The sequence below is a fragment of the Microcebus murinus genome, chromosome 12 (genome assembly GCF_040939455.1).
Source record: "Microcebus murinus isolate Inina chromosome 12, M.murinus_Inina_mat1.0, whole genome shotgun sequence".
NCBI classification, from domain to species: Eukaryota; Metazoa; Chordata; class Mammalia; order Primates; family Cheirogaleidae; genus Microcebus; species Microcebus murinus.
This window is the reverse complement of record NC_134115.1, coordinates 23546917-23567028: the sequence shown is the minus strand read 5'-3', so window position 1 is coordinate 23567028 and position 20112 is coordinate 23546917. Positions and strand designations below refer to the sequence as shown.

At 39.0% G+C, this 20112-nt stretch overlaps 1 protein-coding gene and 1 pseudogene across 1 annotated transcript in view; one reads left to right on the top strand and one right to left on the bottom strand.

Moving 5' to 3' along the window:
- TRPM6 (transient receptor potential cation channel subfamily M member 6) overlaps window positions 1–7236 on the bottom strand; it is a 162915-nt gene extending 155679 nt beyond the window's left edge. The window contains exon 1 of the mRNA XM_012759807.3: window positions 6977–7236. Coding sequence (XP_012615261.2) covers window positions 6977–6985 — 9 coding nt within the window. The 5' untranslated portion in view covers window positions 6986–7236. The remainder of the gene's footprint in view (window positions 1–6976) is intronic.
- An 11736-nt stretch (window positions 7237–18972) lies between these two features.
- LOC105868688 (glucosamine-6-phosphate deaminase 2 pseudogene) lies at window positions 18973–20112 on the top strand (annotated as a pseudogene).

Sequence of the window (20112 nt, the reverse complement as noted above, 5' to 3'; positions counted from 1 at the left end):
AGGTCTGGGGTCTGCTGCACCCCCATCACGGGCTGGCTTGGCCCTGCCTCACCCCCACCTTGCAAAGCCATCACCACTGGTCTCCCAGATTCCACACTGGGCTTTGGGAGGAGCTGGCCACCAGTTGGCACCTTTGAGTTCCTCCTGTTCTCAATCCACCTGACAGCCTAGTGCTTCCTCCTGCTGCCTCCCACACAGGTTATAAGAACATGCCTAGTCTGTGACTGTTGGTGATTTCTCCCCAGCTGGTTGTATTTTGGGTTTCCTAGAGCTAACATCACCTAGTTTGGTATTTATACTGCTTTGTGTTCTCTGTACTTTCTGAATCTGTGGTTTGGTGTTTTTCATTAGTTTTCAGAAATTCCTAGTCATAATTGCTTCAAATATTCTTTGGTGTTTTGTTTTTTGAGACAGAGTCTTGTTCTGTCACTTCAATCTCCTGGACTAGAGTATAATCGTGTCATTGTAGCTCACAGCAACCTCAAACTCCTGGGCTCAAGCGATCCTCCTGCCTCAGCTTCCCGAGTAGTTGGGACTACAGGCATGTGCCACCACACCTGGCTGATGTTTTCTATTTTTAGTAGAGGTGAGGGTCTCACTCTAGCTCAGGCTGGTCTCAAACTCCTGACCTCAAGCAATCCTCCTGCCTTGGTCTCCAGAGTTCTTCAAATGTTTCTTGGGTTCCCTTCTCTCTTTTCCTTCTGTAATTCCTGTTACACATATTTATGCAATTTTTTTTTTTTAATCAAAGGGATGCCTGCATCCCTATTACGTTTTGTAACTGTCCCACAGTTCTGGGATATTCTGTTTCGTCTTTTTCTTTCTTTTTTCTCTTTGCTTTTGAGTTTTGGAAGTTTGTATTGACCATTTCTTCAAAGAAGAGTTGTTGACTTCCAGTTTATTCAGTTTTTGTGTGTGTGTGTGTGTGGTGGTGGTGGTGGTATTGGGATTGATGACTTCCAATCTCCTTTTTTTTTAAAAAAATATAAAAAGAATTTTCTTTTCCTATTTTTAAAAATTAATATTTTTCTTTTCTCTACTTTTCCTACTACTTAGTTCATTCTCATACCTTAGACTTCCAATCTCCTTACATGCCAGACCAGAAAGTAGAAATCTACTTAGTTTTGTTGTAAATGTTGTTGATGGGATTTTAGTTTTGCATTCATTTTACACGTGGAGATTTGGGAGGACCAAAAAACTATACATCCACTCCCATCTTCTCAGAATCAGAAAAGTAAGAGGTACTTGGTACAAAGTAATTCAGTGTGACAATTTAAGTTAATTTCCTAGGTTTAAAAAATAATGTTATAAACATTAGATTGTAAATTAAGAAAAATCCAAGAATTCCTTTAGAAAAATATTTACAAATGGTCAATTTACAGAAGAAACTGAAAGAAACATCAAGCAAGATTTTTAAATTCATTAGTAAACAGAGTAACACCAATGAAAAAACAATAAAATATCAACTAGAAAGCTGGGTAACGCTAAGGGTTGGTAAGGTTTTAGTTTATAGGCACTCTGTGTTGGTTGCAGGGGTAGAGGGCTGGGAAGGAATGTGGGCATAGACCAGGGCTACCAATCAGCAGAGAAATCTGTCACCTCTTAGTCAAATTAAATAGATGTATACCCTGTGATCCAGCACTGCCATTTCTGGATATATACCCCAAATAAATTCTAACACTGGGTCTATGAAGGAACAATATGAGGATGTTCATCATAGTTTATAGTACAGGGAGTTAAAGATAATATTAGTTTCCATCAGTGGAGGTGTAAATAGGTACAATGGCTAAATTCATAACATGGAGAATTTATATATGTAGCAATTAGAAATAATAGATCTATACCACAACAATATGTATAGATTTTTTTTTTTTTTTTTGAGATAGAATTTTGCCCTGTCACCCTGGGTAGGGAGCAGTGGTGTCATTGTAACTCACAGCAACCTCAAACTCCTGGGCTCAAGTGATCCTGTTGCCTCAGCCTCCCAAGTAGCTGGGACTATAGGCACATGCCACGATATCAGGCTAATTTTTTCTATTTTTAATAGAGACGGAGTCTCGCTCTTGCTTAGGCTGGTCTTGAATTCCTGAGCTCCAGCAATCCTCCCTCCTGGGACTCCCAGAGTGCTAGGATTACAGGTGTGAGCCACCGCGCCCGGCATGGACATATCTTTTTAAAAGACACAGAGTTAAGATTAAATCAAGTATAACTGGGAAGCATAAAACTAGATGGTGGGAACTGGGTAAGGAAGTAAGATTGAATCAGCAGAAAACAAATTTTAGAGGACTTAAAGGCTTTACCAAGAAGTCTTAATTTCATCCTGTAGGCAGCAGGAAGGTTCTGGAGGTTTTTCAGACAGGAAATGAAGACATCAAATCTCCCACCGAACACTGCTCAAGATCACACTCCTCTTTCTGTCCAGCCCCACAGTGGTACACCTTGTCTCAGGAGGGTCCATTGAGCTCCTATGACAACCTCTCCCTCTTTGCTGGCCTCCCCACTTTCAGACTTCCTCCTTTTGCTTCTTCCATTTCTTTGACTTCATAATTTGACCGCATCCCATCATGGTCTAGGTTATGTTTGTTCCCCTGGCATTCTATGCTTACCTCCACCACTTTAATTGATTCACGAGTTCATTCATCAACTACTTAGTGATCCCCTACTGCCTACTGCACATTTGCCAGGGGCTGAGCTCACAATGCTTAGCCAAAACAAAACTAAAGCCTGCCCTCATGTAGCCTAGAAGCAGAGAAGGAAGCTATATTTTAGTATGCTATTTTTCACTGTGGAATATATTACACTGTATTCCAACTGTTTTCTTTTATCTTCCAAAAATATTATGAACTCATAGTATCCAGCATATTGTAGATGCTCAATAAATGTTTATTGATTGAATGAATGCATGGATACTTGGGAGAATATGACACATACAGCCACAAGAATTATCATCAGACCTGGATTGATCATGGCACTCTCGTCCTTTCTGACAATGACTAATCACAATTGTAAACTCTAGGCAAACTTTTTCTGCAAAGTGATAATAAATACTTTAGTCTTCACAAGCCATATGGTGTCTGCCACAACTGCTCAGCTGTGCCATCATGGTGCAAAAGCTACCACAGGTAAATAAATAAATTCCAACTGTGTTCTACTAATGTTACATTTACAAAAATGGGCAATAGGCTGGATTTGGCCCAGGGGCCCTTGTTGGCCTAGCACACAGTAGGTTGACAATAAATCTCCCCTGCTTTGCTCAGTCATGCTTTTTTTGCCTTTAAATCAAATTGGCAGATATTTATTGAGAACTTGCTCTATCCAAAGCACAATTTCAGGTACCACTAAAACTATTATAAATCTTCCCTGATATCTCTTTCAACCACTAGTTCTCAAACTTGGCTATAATACAATTTACCTGGGAGCCTATAGGTACCGATGCTTGGGTCCCAACACTAGGTTTTGTTTTTTTGTTTTTTTGAGACAGAGTCTCGCTTTGTTGCCCAAACTCAAGTGCCATGGTATCAGCCTAGCTCACAGCAACCTCAAATTCCTGGGCCCAAGCAATCCTCCCGCCTCAACCTCCCAGTTAGATGGGACTACAGGCATGCACCACCACGCCTGACTAATTTTTTCTATTTTTAGTAGCGACAGGGGTCTCGATTTTTCTCAGGCTCGTCTGGAACTCCTGAGCTCAAGCGATCCACCTGCTCGGCCTCTCAGAGTGCTAGGTTTACAGGCATGAGCCACCACAACTGCTGTAGATATTCTTATATGAGTCACAAAGAGTAGCCTGGGCATGAGAACTATCCCCAGCAAATTTGAGAATCACTGCTCTAGACCAGGACTTTGGCTCCACTCAAGTCAGGATAACCCCTTCCTTACATCTTTGCATCTGCCTCTTCTTTAACAGTTAGAGCCTACATGCACATCTTTATAGAGCTAGAGTTGATTAGGTTCTTGCGTATGTTAGTGACTCATATTTGAATATATCTTAGGGAAAGTGGAACAGAAGAGAATGAAACAACCATCTTCCTTTGTGTTGTACATTTATTGTTTAACCACGAGGTATACATTCCTGAGATGGCAACTATCCTGATTTTTATTGGGGGATCCGCCTCTGCCCCACCCTCAGTCCACTTGGCCTGCTTGAGACCTTTATCAAATCCTGACCCTAGAAATCCTTACCCCCTTCCCCCCCCCCCATCCATTCCCTTTTGAAGGAGTATATACTGCCATCTAGAAGTTCTTGAAACCAGTGGCTTGGATCTCTCGGCTGCAGTTAGGGTTGAGTAGAGCTCACTATCTGAGTGAGTGTCATGATTCTGTTTCCTAGGACGGCTGAAGCAAAAACACTGACCTTTTCCTGCTGGATTGGAAACTGAAACTGATAGAAACTACGGTTCCTAGAGATTCATAGCTATTTTACAACCTCAGAAAGAAAGCTTCTTGAAGAACAGAATAACAGAGACAGACAACATTTTGAGCCACAGTGTTTAGCTGTCTCTCAAGTCGGGTGCACCATGAAACTGCTCCGTGAGCCAGCAAATTCTCTTTTGCTTCTGCTTCTGCCAGATTTGCTCATTCTACCAGATTTAGGTGTTCTGTCATTGGCAAGCAAAAAAAAAATCCCAAACTAGTAGAGCCTCCTTTCATCTCATCTCCTTCAGAACTAAATCTAACCACCAGTATACACAGAGATTGTATGCCACAATCAAGCACCAATTATTCATTCAACAAGCATGTATTCAGGGCCTAGGATACAATGCATGGTCTAGGAAGAGGAATGATGTCAGTACACCATCACTAAGAACTGCACAAATGTTTGTAGAATGAATACCCCGTAACAAAACCATACTTCTACTGTATATGAGGGTCTAGGCTAGGTACTAGGGACAGACAGGGCCATAAGACTGAGTCTGTATTTTCCAGGGTTTGCCATGAAATTGTAGATGGCATGCACAAAAAGGATAGGCAGCAATCTGGAATGTTAGATGCATGGATTCTCAAGGAAGAACATAAAACTCAAAGTAAGAAGCTTAGGTAGAAAATCTTAAGTGAGCACCAGTACAATAACATTTTTGTTTCCCTTTGAAAGGAAGAAGGACCAAGGGCTTTGAAAGTTGTTCTGTCATTTTTTTTTTTTTTTAATAAACGGGGTCTCACTACATTGCCCAGGCTGGAGTTCAGTGGTATGATCATAGGTTACTGCAACCTCCAACTCCTAGACTCAGGGCGATCATCTCACTTTAGCCTCCCAAGTAGCTAGGACTACAAGTGTACACCACCATGAACAGTTAATTGTTTTTTGGTAGAGGTGGGTGTCTTGCTATGTTGCCCAGGCTGATCTCCAACTCCTGGTTTCAAGCAATCCTCCCCCCCTCAACCTCCCATAGTGCTGGGATTACAGGTATGAGACACCACCATGCTCAGTCTGTTCTGTCATTTTTTTTTTTAGTATTGGAAAAAAGCTATTTTGTGCGTTTTATCTGCTTACAAATTAATCTCACTATTGTTTTTTTAATTTAAGCACTACGAGATAAATAAATGTTATAGAAATCTCATTCATTCATTCAACACTGTTTATTGTGTGCCTATTATGTGCTAGGCACCATTATATACACTGAAGTTTTAGCAGTAAACCAAACAAAGTTCCTATAAATTATATTCTAGTGTCTACAAAGTAAAAAGTAAACTTTCTTGTTCAATAGTCACTTTAAATAGGTGATCATCCTATAGACCTTGCAAACATAGATACATTTATTTATTTGTTTTTATTAAACAAATTTATTTGTTTTTATTAAAAAATGATAATATACCAAACTTAACTTTTTTTGATACTTGGTTTTTTTCTTAGCAATATACCTTGGACTGGTTTCTCATTAATAAATATAGATTGGCCTCTCTCTTTTTTATGAGTTATGTAGTATTCCATTGTATTTAACCACTACCCTATTCATTAATATTTGATTGTTTCCAGGTTTTCACAATAATGAGCAGTGTTGTGGTAAAAATATGTGTATCATCCCTGTAATTTTTCAAATACTCATAAGAAAAGTGTTAATTAAAGTTCTCCAAAATAAAAAGATACAATTTCAGGTCAAGACTTTATCTTCTACTTACTTTTTGATTCATCACTGACTTACTGAATATTTAATAAGATTTTTTACAAGTGATTAGAAAATATCTTTAAAATCCATTAATATAAATGCAGAATTAAAAAAGAAAAAAGATAAATAATCAGTCGCTATTTCCACAAAGTCTTCTACGTGCCCGGGACTGTTCTAAGCCTCAAAAAAGAGTAACCTATATTTTTCTTGAAATAAAGTGTCACCACAGTTGAAATGGACAAGAAAAGAATCAGTACTTTTCTAATGAAAGTCCTACTATTATACGAAAATATGATTTTTCTTTTCATGAAAGAAAATAGTTGAGATATCGATATAGGCTTTATTTAAAAAACTGTCATGACTGTTTCAAATAGATTTCAAGAAACAAGAAAAAAATCATCTTACTGAATAGAAACACACAGCCATAAAACAATACCTGCATTAGAACCTCATTTGACATTCGAATTCTGCCTCCAGATGTTCCATCCAGTTTCCAGCTTGGCTACTTCCAATATTCAAAATTATTTATGTCTTTTTGTTCACATAAAATTGTCTCCAGTCTATTTCTGAATAGTCCAATATTACATCAATGCAGAAAGACATTCCAATAACAGTTCAATTAACAAAGCAAGCTGTTTAATTAATAAAAACAATTTTTTCAAGAAGAAACTGAAGCAATTTCGTTATGCATGCCTCATTGTGCATTTTAATTTCTTGGTTTTAGCCTGTGATCACTTAAACACAGCCATCAAGCAAATCTAAATGGTTAACTGTAATTGCAAGATTATGCCTTGTGCATTTTGCGGTGTATAAAATGGAGCGTAAGAGAAAATAAACATAAGTGAAAGCAACAAAGACGTTTATTCACTTACCCTCTTCATAACCACAGCCAGCGTAAATTTCACTCAGCCTTCGGCCATTGAATTTTGTCCTGAAGTTTCCATGCACCACACAATCAGATAAACCCCAGCTCGTGGAAGTAACTAATGGAAATAGTGCTGTAAAATGATTTGCCAAACAAATTTCCATGTGCTTAACCTAGAAGGGAAAAAATAGTAATGTGAACTAAGTAAGAAGTTTGTATCGGAATTTAAACCAGAGGGTGTAATTTCACTTTTAGCAGGAACTTGTGACTAAGATCGCCTGGTAAGGAAATGATTAACACTCCTGTCGTCATCTGCTTGAGCTCTCCAGCTGCAAAAAATCTGCTGAGGGAACCTGATCAATCCTGGGCATGTATGTTTTGAATACACTGTCCACTGAGCTAGCATTTAGCATGCTGAATTCAACTTTGGTGTTAGGTTATTCTAAATAAAAATACATTTAGAACCTATGCAAACTTTATTAGTGGTTATTTTTACCCAACTATTGCTCTAAGAAGTTCTATGTATTTGTTTTTTAATATTTAGAATAGAGTCATTTCTAGGCAACAAAGAGAGCAGGGAATCTAAAACAAGAAGATGTGAGTTCGAGTGCTGACTTTATGATTCATGCAACAACCTTCAGCACATCTTTAACCTTTTTGAATGTCAGTTTCCACCCCTGCCAAGCAGGAACGATTCTCATTTCACCAAGTGCCACCTTCACGCCATGGGGCACATGAGTCGCAGAATATTTTGTAATAAAAGGTTTTATTGTTACCTTTCATTTTTGTGCCCCACATGAAAAGATGGATTATTGCTCAGACCCTTATTCTCAAAAATCCCCAAAGTTTACAAGTACAATTAATTAGCAGGATCTCTCTTCCTTCAACCTTGTCTTCCCAAATATGCTCATTTATAAAAACTTCAGTGCCCTTTTGAAATGCTCGTTGCGTGCCAGTAGTTACTCTTCTGGACGCCAGGGGCAGGGAAAAATGAGGGATAACTAATTCATCAGTATATATTAATATAATATGGAGGCACTAGAAAATCATCAATGGATTATTATTTTTTTCTTTAAATGATTGTTATGAATAGTAGCTACCACACAATCAGTCCTTCATAAATGCATCTAGAAGAAAAACAAAAACAAAAACAAAAACAAACTCACCCAGAAAAGAGAAATGGCAGATTTATTTACATAAGCTCCTGTGCACACACCCAACATCTTGTGAACAGGAGCCTGAGATGGTATCGCAAACACATGCCTTCTCTTAGGCCGTACCGTGGAGTTTCACTCCACCAACAGGGCAAAGTAGATTGTGCATTTCCTGCCAAATGGCTGACGAAAGTCAAAACTGGATCTCAAAAACAGTGCCATAAAAAAGAACTTAAGAGCTAGTTGTCAGTTGTGTCTATTATGCTAACAATGTTATTTTCCTGGTAGCCCTTAGATTGCTGATTTAGAAGTAGATTGATGACTTATCATCCTTCCTGAGGTATTTTCTATGAATTGCCAAGTTAGTTTGAAGAACTCAAATGCATCTTCCTCTCCTCACCCCACCCCCCACCAAAGAAAGCAAGTTTTAACTATTTCAGTGCTGTAAAACTATTCTAAATAAATTCAACTAGTTCCTACCTCTATACTCATATGTTGCTTTTGTCTGTAACATGTAACAAGTATTCTGAGTGTGTTTTAAATGTTCTATGCCTGCTCTCCCCAAGCCCCAGGCCTGACCAGTGACCAGTATCCATCGAGTCCCTGGCGTGTTAGCACAGCGGGAGGTGAGCAGCAGGCCAGTGAGGCTTCATCTGCATTTACAGCCCCTCTCCACCCTTCCCATCACTGCCAGAGCTCCACCACTATCCCCTCCCCACAAGGAGCTCCCCCTACCCCTGTTCGTGAGAAAATTGTTTTCCATGAAACTGATCCCTGCCGCCAAAGATATTGGGGACTGCTGTTCTATGTAATACCTAAAACGGTGGGCACTGGAAAAAGAAACTGAGCAAGATGGCTGTCTAGAGGATCCCAGCACTCATCCCTTCCACAAAGACAGCCAGAACAACAAATAAACAACTCCTTAAAGAAAAGGAGAGCCACCAGAATTTGCCAAAGAAGTCACAGAACCCCTAGTATCATGGAAACTCAGGACATCCACATACAGAACAGAAGGATACACCAGGACCCCACCACCCCTTCCCTCAGCCAGCATCAGCTGGGAACCAGAAGGAACTTCTCCCTATAGCGAAAAGGGAAGCAAGAAGATCCCAGCAGCCCCCACCTTGGCTGCCTATGGTCCTCGCCACTGGAGTTCCCGGCAGTTCTCACAGGCACTAAGCCCAGCTGAGAGAACTGCCCAGAGGCGATACTATGTGCTTCCCCCAAAGAAGAAGCAACACTGTGCCTTGCCCTCTGTGGCCTGACTGGCTACTGTACAACACCATCTTGGAACTGGAACTACTGCTGGAATTTGTTTTGCTTCAGGAGTGAGTAGACATGGCTCCTTTCCATCCCTAAGGCAACCAATCCCCAAACCACCCGAGCCCCATGGCCTGACATTCCCAAGCTAAGCTGTAAGCAACTGTTATACTCTTCCATGTAGTAAGCAGTGATGGAACTGCTCCACCTACCCATCACTCCACCCTCTCAGCCAGAGCTGAATCTGCACACTCTCTCCTGGGGAAATGGTGCTTTGGCAGAACAGCTCCATCTACTGAATCCCTGAACCCAAGCTGCTTAGGGGCTGCCTCAGAGTCACAGAGCCTGGTGCTGTGGGCAGCCTACATCCAAACATGCCACAGAGGGCAAACTTGCACCCCAAGACCCAGGTGCCACAATAGGTTCACAAGACCCTGAGCCTAGGATCCTGGCCCCACCGCTGCCCCAAGCACCTGCTCCTGGAACACAGTGCCTTGAAAGCTGCTTACAGGCCATGGCAGACCTGATACCAAAAGGGATCCCTCAGCTATGTCTCCCCATTGTGGGAAAAATGAGAATAGGAGGACCTCAAAGCCCTTGCCACTGGGGACATTAACAACCTATGATGATGATACAGTCACTACCACAAACTTCTACAGCCTAGGCTTCTGAGGTATCCACAGTTAAGAGTGACATTGAATGCAGCCAAAGAGGCTGCATGGGGACTATGCCACTGCACCTACCCAGAAACAAAGTCACCACACCCTTCCCTACTGGCACACTAAGAACTGATTGCAGATAAAATCTTTCCCTACAAAAACCACTTTTGAAGATTCGGAAAAGACAATTATTCCACCAAATGCATAGGCATTAACACAGGGACATGAGAAACATGAAAAAGCAAGAAAATATGATACTACCAAAAGAACATAATAACTCTCAGTAACAGACCTCAGTAAAAAGAAAATCAATGAATTGTTGGAAAAGAAATTCAAAATAATAATCTTAAGGAAACTCAACAAGATATGAAAAAATGAAAATAGACAATTTAACAAAATCAGAAAAATAATTCATGATATGAATGAGAAATTCAATGCTAAGATGACTATCATAAAAAAGAACCAAATTGAAACCCTGCAGCTGAAGAATTCAATGAATGAAATAAAAACACACTAGAGAGCTTTAATCTCAGATTTAATAAAGCAGAAGAAGAATATGTGAACTTGAATATAGGTCATTTAAAATTACTCAGAGAAGAAAAAGTAACAAGTATGAGAGAGAGTGAAGAAAAGCTGTAAGACTTATGGGACACCAGTAAGTGAACAAATATTCTACTTGTAGGAATTTCAGAAGGAAAAGATATGGGAAAGGCATAGAAAACCTATTTAAACAAATCATAGCTAAAAACTTCCCAAGACTGGGGGGCTACATGGACATTCACATCCAGGAACCTCAAAACTCCCAAATAAATTCAACCCAAAGAGTTCTCACTGAGGCATATTATAGTCAAACTGTCAAAATTCCAAGACAAACAGAGATTTCTAAAAAAACAACAACAGGGCCGGGCGCTGTGGCTCACGCCTGTAATCCTAGCTCTTGGGAGGCCGAGGCGGGCGGATTGCTCAAGGTCAGGAGTTCAAAACCAGCCTGAGCAAGAGCGAGACCCCGTCTCTACTATAAACAGAAAGAAATTAATTGGCCAACTGATATATATATATAAAAAAATTAGCCGGGCATAGTGGCGCATGCCTGTAGTCCCAGCTACTCGGGAGGCTGAGACAGCAGGATTGCTTGAGCCCAGGAGTTTGAGGTTGCTGTGAGCTAGGCTGACGCCACGGCACTCACTCTAGCCTGGACAACAAAGTGAGACTCTGTCTCAAAAAAAAAAAAACATCTAAAAAAAAAAAAAAAAAAAAAACAACAACAGAAAAGCATTAAGTCACATATAAGAGTATTCTCATTATACTAACAGCAGAATTCTCAGCAGAAATCTTACAGGCCAGGGGAGAATTGGATGATATATTCAAAGTGCTGAAAGAAAAAATTTGGTAGCCAAGGATAGCATACCCAGAAAAACGGTCCTTCAGAAATCGGGGAGAAATAAAGTCTTTCCCAGACAAGCAAAAACTGAGAGAATTCATCAATACTAGACCAAACTTACAAGAAATGCTCATGGGAGTTCTGTATCTGAAAGGGAAAAGACAATAACCACCATTATGTAAACATGGAAAGGTATAAAAGGAAAAAAAGAAAAAATCAAACTTTATCACACAAAACTGCAATGATAAACAATAAGAGAGGAAGGAAGGATATACAAGACAACTAGAAAACAACAAAATGGCAGGAGTAAGTCTTTACTTGTCAATAATAACTTTGAATGTAAATGAATTAAATTCCCCACGTAAAAGATATAGACTGGCCAAATAGATTTTTTTAAAAATGACTCAACTATATGCTACCTATAAGAAACTCACTTCACCTATAATGACACATATACACTGAAAGTAAAGGGATGGAAAAAGAAATTCCACACAAACAGAAACCAAAAGTGAGCAGGAATAACTATATTTGTATAAGATAAAATGACTTTAGGTTAAAAACTATAAAACGAGACAAAGAAAATCATTATATAATGACAAAGAGATCAATTCACCAAGAGGATATAACAATTCAAACATATATGCACCCAACATTGGAGCACCCAGATATATAAAGCAATATTAGATCTAAAAGGAGAAAGAGAGTCCAACACAATAATAGCTGAAGAATTCAACACCCCACTCTCAACATTGGACAGATCATCTAGACATAAAAGCCAACAAAAAAAAAAATTAAATTTAAACTGCACTTTAGACCAAGTGGAACTAATAGACATTGACAAAACATTTCATCCAATAGCTACAGAATTCTTTTCATCAGTACATGAAACATTCTCTAGGACAGATCACATTATATTAGGTCACAGAATAATTCTCAACAATTTGTTTTTATTTCAGCATATTATGGGGGTACAAATGTTAAGGTTACATATATTGCCCTTGCCCCCCTGCCCCCTCGATTCAGAGCTTCAAGCGTGACCATCTCCCAAATATTGCACATCTCACTCATTATGTTTGTATATACCCATCCCTTCCCCCACTACCTGCCCGACACTCGATAAATGTTATTCCTATATGTCTACCTAGATGTTGATCCGTTAATACCAATTTGCTGGTGAGTACATGTGGTACATTGTTTTTCCATTCTTGAGATACTTCACTTAGTCGAATGGGTTCCAGCTCTATTCAGGAAAATACAAGAGGTGCTATATCACCATTGTTTCTTAAAACTGAATAGTACTCCATGGTATACATATACCACATTGTATTAATCCACTCATGTATTGATGGGCACTTGGGTTGTTTCCACAACTTAGCAATTGTGAATTGTGCTGCTATAAACATTCGAGTGCAGGTGTCTTTTTCCTAAAGTGACTTTTGATCTTTTGGGTAGATGCCCAGTAGTGGAATTGCTGGATCAAATGGTAGATACATTTCTATCACTTTAAGGTATCTCCATTTTGCTTTCCACAGAGGTTGAACTAGTTTGTAGTCCCACCAACAGTGTAGAAGTGTTCCTTTCTCTCCACATCCATGCCAACATTTATTGTTTGGGGACTTTTTGATAGAGGCCATTTTTGCTGGAGATAAGTGATATCTCATTGCAGTTTTGATTTGCATTTCCCTGATGATTAGAGATGTTTTTCAACAAATTTTTAAAAATTCAAAACATATCAAGTATCTTTTCTGATCACAATGGTATTAAACTAGAAATCAATAACAAGACGAAGTTTCAAAGCTATGCAAATATGTGGAAATTAACAACATTCTCCTAAACAACCAATGAGTCAATGAAAAAATTAAAAAGGAAATTAAAAATTTGCTCTTAAAACATATGAAAATAGAAACACAGCATACAAAAACCTATGAGATACAGTAAAAGTAGTAATAAGAGGGAAGTTTATAGCAATGAATACTTTATTTTAAAAAGACAAAGATTTCAAATAAAGAACCTAATAATGCATCACAAATAATTAGAAAAGCAAAAATAAACAAAATCTAAACTTAGTAGAAGGAAAGAAATAAAGATGAGAGTAGAAATAAATGAAATTGAGATTTAAAAACTATGCAAAAGATCAACATATGATAAGTTGGTTTTGTGGAAAGAGAAACAAAATAAATCATTAGCTAGACTAACAAAGAAAAGGAGAAAAGACCCAAATACATAAAATTAAAAATAAAAAAGGCTACATTAACTGATACCACAGGAATACAAAGGCTTATTAGAAACTCTTATTAACAACTATATGCCAACAAATTGGCTGGGCACGGTGGCTCACACCTGTAATCCTAGCACTTTGGGAGACTGAGGTGGGAGGATAGCTCGAGGTCAGGAGTTCAAGACCAGCCTGAGCAAGAGCGAGACCCCATCTCTACCAAAAATAGAAAAAATTAGCCGGGCATGGTGGCGCATGCCTGTAGTCCCAGCTACTTGGGAGGCTGAGGCAGGAGAATCGCTTGAGCCCAGGATTTTGAGGTTGCTGTGAGCTAGGCTGATGCCCCAGCACTCTAGCCGGGCCAAAATAGTGAGACTCTTTCTCAAAAAATAAAAAAATTAAACCGACTTAAAAAAACAAATAACAACGATATGCCAACAAATTGGAAAAACCTAATGGAAATGGATAAATTCCTGGACACATACAACCAACCAAGATTGAACCAAAAAAACCCCAGAAAACTGGAATAGACAAAAGTAATGAAATTTAATCTCATTAAAAATGAAAGAATTTTTGGCTGGGTGTGGTGGCTCATGGCTATAATCCCAGCACTTTGGGAGCCTGAGGCAGGAGGATTGCTTGAGTCCAGGAGTTCAAAACCAGCATGGATAACATATCAAGACCCCATTTTCTACAAAAAGTTAGAAAATTTGCTGGATGTGGTGACACATGCTTGTCGTCTCTACTACTTGGGAGGCAGAAGTGGGAGGATTGCTTGAACCCAAGAGTTTGGGGCTGCAGTGAGCTGTGATTGCATCACTGCACCTCACCTTGGGTGACAGAGTAAGACTTGTCTCTTAAAAAAAAAAAAAAAAATAGAATTTTCCTATTGAAGAAAAGCCCAGGACCTGATGCCTTCACTGCTGAATTCTACCACACATTTAAAGAATTTATATAATTCTTTTTAAACTCTTTCACAAAATTGAAGAGGAGAGAAATCTTCCAAACTCATTCTGAAGCCAGCATTACTCTGACACCAAAACCAGACAAGGACACAATAAGAAAAAGAGAGAGCTATAGGCCAATATCCCTACTGAACATAGATGCACAAATCCTCAACAACTTTCTAGCAAACTAAATCTAGCAGCACATTAAAAAAAAAAAAAAGCACTGACCATGATCAGGTGGGATTTATACCAGGGATACAAGAATGATTCAACATACACGAGTCAATAAACACAATACATCACATCAACAGAATGAAGGACAAAAAACATATGATCATCTCAATGGATACAAAAAAAGCATTTGATAAAATTCAACATCCCTTCATGATAAAAATTTTCACCAACTAGGTATAGAAGGAGTGTATGTCAACATAATAAAGGCCATATATGATAAACCCACAACTAACATTATATTAAACGGTGAAAAGCTGAAAGCTCTTCCTCTAAGAACTGGAGTAAGATAAGGATGCCTGCTCTTACCAGTTTTTTTCAGTATAGTATTGGAAGTCCTAGACAAAGTAATTAGGCAAAAGAAATAAATAAAGAGCATTCAAATTGGAAAGGAGAAAGTCAAATTGTCCCTGTTTGCAGATGACATGATATTATCCATAGAAAACCCAAAAAGCTCCATCAATCTCTTAGAACTGAAAAATAAATTTAGTAAAGTTTCAGGACACAAAATTAACATGTAAAAATCAGTAACATTGTTATACACAAACAACTAACTAGTGGAAAAAGAAATCCTATTTACAATAACTACTGAAAAAAATACTGAGGAATAAATTTAACTTCTTTTAATAATAAATTTAATAAATTTAATTTCTTTTTCCACTAGTTAGTTGTTTGTGTATAACAATGTTTCTGATTTTTACATGTTAATTTTGTGTCCTGAAACTTTACTAAATTTATTTTTCAGTTCTAAGAGATTGATGGAGCTTTTTGGGTTTTCTATAGGTAATATCATGTCATCTGCAAACAGGGACAAGGAAGTGAAAGAAAGATTTCTGCAAGGAAATATACAAAAGCTGAAAGTAATTGAAGACATCACAAAAAAAGGGAAAAACATTCCACATTCATGGATTGGAAGAGTTAATGTGAAAATGACCATACTCCCAAATTTGATCTATAGATTCAGTGCAAATCTAAATGCCTATCAAATCTAAATCCCTATCAAAATGCCAATAACATTCTTCACAGAAATAGAAAAAACAATCCTAAAATTCATATGGAACCACAGAAGACCTTAGATAAAATGGCATTGTACTTGCATATAACCTATGCACATTGCCCTGGATCCCTTAGTTAGTTAGTTAGTTAGTTAGTTAGTTAGTTAGTTAGTTAGTTAGTTAGTTAGTTAGTTAAGACAAGGGTCTTGCTCTGTGGTTGGGACTAGAGTGTAGTGGCGCGATGATAGCTCACTGCAACCTCAAACTCCTGGGCTCAAGTGATCCTCTCATCTTGGCCTCCAAAGTGCTAGGATTGCAGGTGTGAGCCACCATGCCTGGCTTTTTTTCCTGTATACTTTAAATCATCTCTAGAGTACTTATAATACCTAATACAAAGAAGGGCAGGCATCCTGTGGTGGGCACCCAGGATAGGGCCTGCAAAGGGCATGAGGGGTGGGCACCCATGGAGAGGATCCAGTGGAAGGCAGGGTGGACTCCCAGGGGTAGCTCATTCAGGGAAGGGCAGTCAAGGAAGGGCACCCAGGGACCACCACCCAGGTGGCACAGTGGGTGGGTACCTGGGGTAGGGCACCCAGGGGATGACCATCAACCTGTACCCAGGATTGGGCCTGCAGAGGGCATGGGACAGGGAGAACTCACAAAAGGCACCTGAGAAAGGTCCCAGGGGAAGGCCAGGCTAGACACCCAGGAAAAAGCCTGGGTGCCCACTGTCTCAGAGCAGGGGCAGCCCTGCACCTGGCCTCCCAAGGTGGACACCTTCAAAGTGGGGGCTCTCTTTCAGCACTGCCAGTGGCCCCTTTCCACTCCAGAGACAAACCATGTTTCCTGCATGTGAAGCTGTGCTTCCAAGCCATAGATTATACTAACATTCCCCCAGTTCTCTGGTTTAGGCCTTGTTGTCCTATTTCCTCTTCCTGGATCTCCCTATATCTGGTCATATTAGGGTTTGGTTCAGTCATCTGTATGAAGTCATCATGACTGTAAATAATGGTCTGCAGCTAAGCCATATCTGGCATCCTGATTGCTTAGGGGTCCTCAAACTGTGGCCCGCGGGCCACATGTGGCCCTCTGAGGACATTTATCTGGCCCTCCAGGTGTTTTTGCCGCCGCTGCCTGTCCTGCTTAGCAGCCAACTTGTCCCAGGCCCACAGTGTGCATGTGTGGAATGTGCACACTCCAATGGTCTGAGAGACAGTGAACTGGCCCCGTTTTAAAAGTAAAAGGAACCCTGGTGAACATTAGATAATTTGCCCAGTTATCAAAGAACCCATTCTGGGTTGCTTCTCTAAGCACTCCCTCAGTGATCTGGATGTGGGACCTGCAGCTCTCCTCCCTAACTCCTGCCATCTTTCTCCTGTTGCAGACCCACTTGTCTTCCTCTTCTTCAGCTTACTTTCATGTTTTGGGTTTTGGAGGAGCACCTTCTTTAATAACTTCCTGAGCTGCATAGGGGGAATTTTTGGACTCATATCTCAGCAAGTGGCTTTACTTGATATCTTGGCTGGGTATAAAAGTCTAGGTTAGAAATTGTCACCATTCTTGTCACCAAGAATTCTGGTCACAACTTCCTTTTCTTTTCTTTTCTTTTCTTTTTTCTTTTCTTTTCTTTTTTCTTTTCTTTTCTTTTCTTTTTCTTTTTTCACTTCTGCCTCCCAAAGTGCTGGGACTCTATTTTCTTTCTGCCAGCTTTTCACTTAGAAGCCTACTGCTGTTCTTATTTCCAGGCCTTTATATGTGAACTGTGTTTTTCTCTGAAAGCTTTTAAGAGCTTTTCTTTATCGCTGATGTCTTGAAATGTCATGATGTGTCTTATTTTGTGTCTTTTTTCATATCATGTCACTGGGCACTTAGTGGGCTCTTTGAATCTAGAATGGGGTTCAGTGAAACACGGCCCTCAGGCCAGATGGAGCCCACTACCTTTTTTCCTAAATGAAGTTTTATAGAAATCCTTCCATGCCCACTTGTTTCCATATCATCTAGGGCTTTTGCCATACAATGGCAGAGTTGTAGTGGAACCCATGTGGCCCTTAACAATCAATTAAAAAAAAAAGATGGCTACTTATAATATCACAAAGACAAGTGATAACAAATGTTGGAAAGGCTATGGAGAAAAGGGAACCCTTGCACACTGTTGATGGGAATGTATATTGATGTAGCTATTATGGAAAATAATATGGAGGTTCCTCCAAAAATTAAAAATAGATTTACTATATGACCCAGTTATATCTCTTCTGGGTATATACTCAAAGGAAATGAAATCAGCAAATCATCACCTCCTAGAGATATCTGTGCTTCCTGTTCATTGTAGCACTATTCACAACAGCCAACATATGGAAATGACTTAAGTGTCCCATGATGGATGAATGCATAAGGAAATTATGGCATGTATATATACACACACACACACAATGAAATATTATTCAGCCTTCAAAAAAAGAAGGAGATTCTACTCTTTTGACAGCATGGACAAACCTGGAGGATGTAAGCTAAGTGAAATAAGCTAGACATAGAAAAAAATAAATTGCATAATCTCATTTATATGTGGAATCCAGAAAAAAGTTGAATATATAGAAACATAGAGTAGAACAGTGGCTATCAGGGGCAGAGGAGGTAGACTGGCAATGGGGAGATGTAGGTCAAAGGGTACAAAGTTGCAGCTATGTAGGTTGAATAAGTCTAGAGATATAATGTGCAGCGTGAAGACTATAGTTAATAATATTGTCCTGTATGCTGGAAATTTGCCAAAAGAGTAGATTTGAGGTATTCTTATCCACCATTTAATTTTTTTTTAAACCCAAAGCCTCAGAAGACACTTACTACCATTTAAAAAGGCAACTATGTGAGACGATGGATATATTAATTTGCTTGGCTGTAGTAATCATTGATCTATGTCTTTGTATATCAAAAATTATGTTGTACACTTTAATGTATACAATTAATAAAATCATTTCTATCCTTAGAGAGTTAAGAACACATTGCATTCAAGAACAAAAATAGGATTGCTATTTTAAATGAAAATATTGAGAACAAATAATAGCTATTAAAAATTAAAAGTGTGATAGCAGAAATAAAAAAAAAAGAAACCCACAATGGTATTGTTAATTGGAAGATAAAGTTGAAAAAAAAATCTTTCAGGTTCCGGTTGTGCCAGCGTTGGAAGAGCCGGTGGGTGTGCCGGTTTGAACTTTTTGTCCTGGAAGCTGTGGATCACCATGAGGCTTGTAATTCTTGATAACTATGACTTGGCTAGTGAATGGGCAGCCAAATACATCTGTAATCGCATCATTCAGTTCAAACCTGGACAAGACAGATATTTTACACTGGGTTTACCAACAGGGAGTACACCTTTAGGATGTTATAAAAAACTAATAGAATATCACAAGAATGGAAACCTTTCTTTTAAATATATGAAGACCTTTAACATGGATGAATATGTAGGACTGCCGAGAAATCATCCTGAAAGCTACCATTCTTATATGTGGAATAACTTTTTTAAGCATGTTGATATAGATCCTAATAATGCTCATATCCTTGATGGGAATGCTACAGATTTACAAGCAGAATGTGATGCATTTGAAAAGAAAATAAAAGAAGCTGGAGGAATAGATCTTTTTGTTGGAGGAATTGGTCCAGATGGTCATGTCGCTTTCAATGAGCCTGGATCCAGTTTGGTATCAAGGACAAGATTAAAGACTCTAGCAATGGATACCATTTTGGCAAATGCTAAATATTTTGATGGAGACTTAGCAAAAGTGCCAACCATGGCTCTAACTGTTGGTGTGGGGACCGTAATGGATGCCAGAGAAGTAATGATCCTCATAACAGGGGCACACAAGGCATTTGCCCTGTACAAAGCCATTGAAGAAGGCATCAACCACATGTGGACTGTCTCGGCTTTCCAGCAGCATCCCTGGACTATTTTCGTGTGTGATGAAGATGCTACTTTAGAATTGAGAGTTAAAACTGTGAAATACTTTAAAGGTTTAATGCATGTGTACAATAAACTTGTGGATCCACTATACAGTATGAAGGAAGGAAATTGAAGGAGATTGGAGCAAAATTCTTCTTGAACAGAGCACTTTTTTTTTATAAGTAGCAGATGAATTTTCAACTATGCAATGATAAAACATGGGGAATTTTGAAGACTGTCATTTTTGAAGTCCACTATCTATGTTAAACATTCCATATTTAGAATGTATATCTCACTAGAGTTCAGAAGTAGTTATCTCTCAAAATTGATTGGCTATTATAAAATACAAAAAGCCACAGAGCCACCTAGA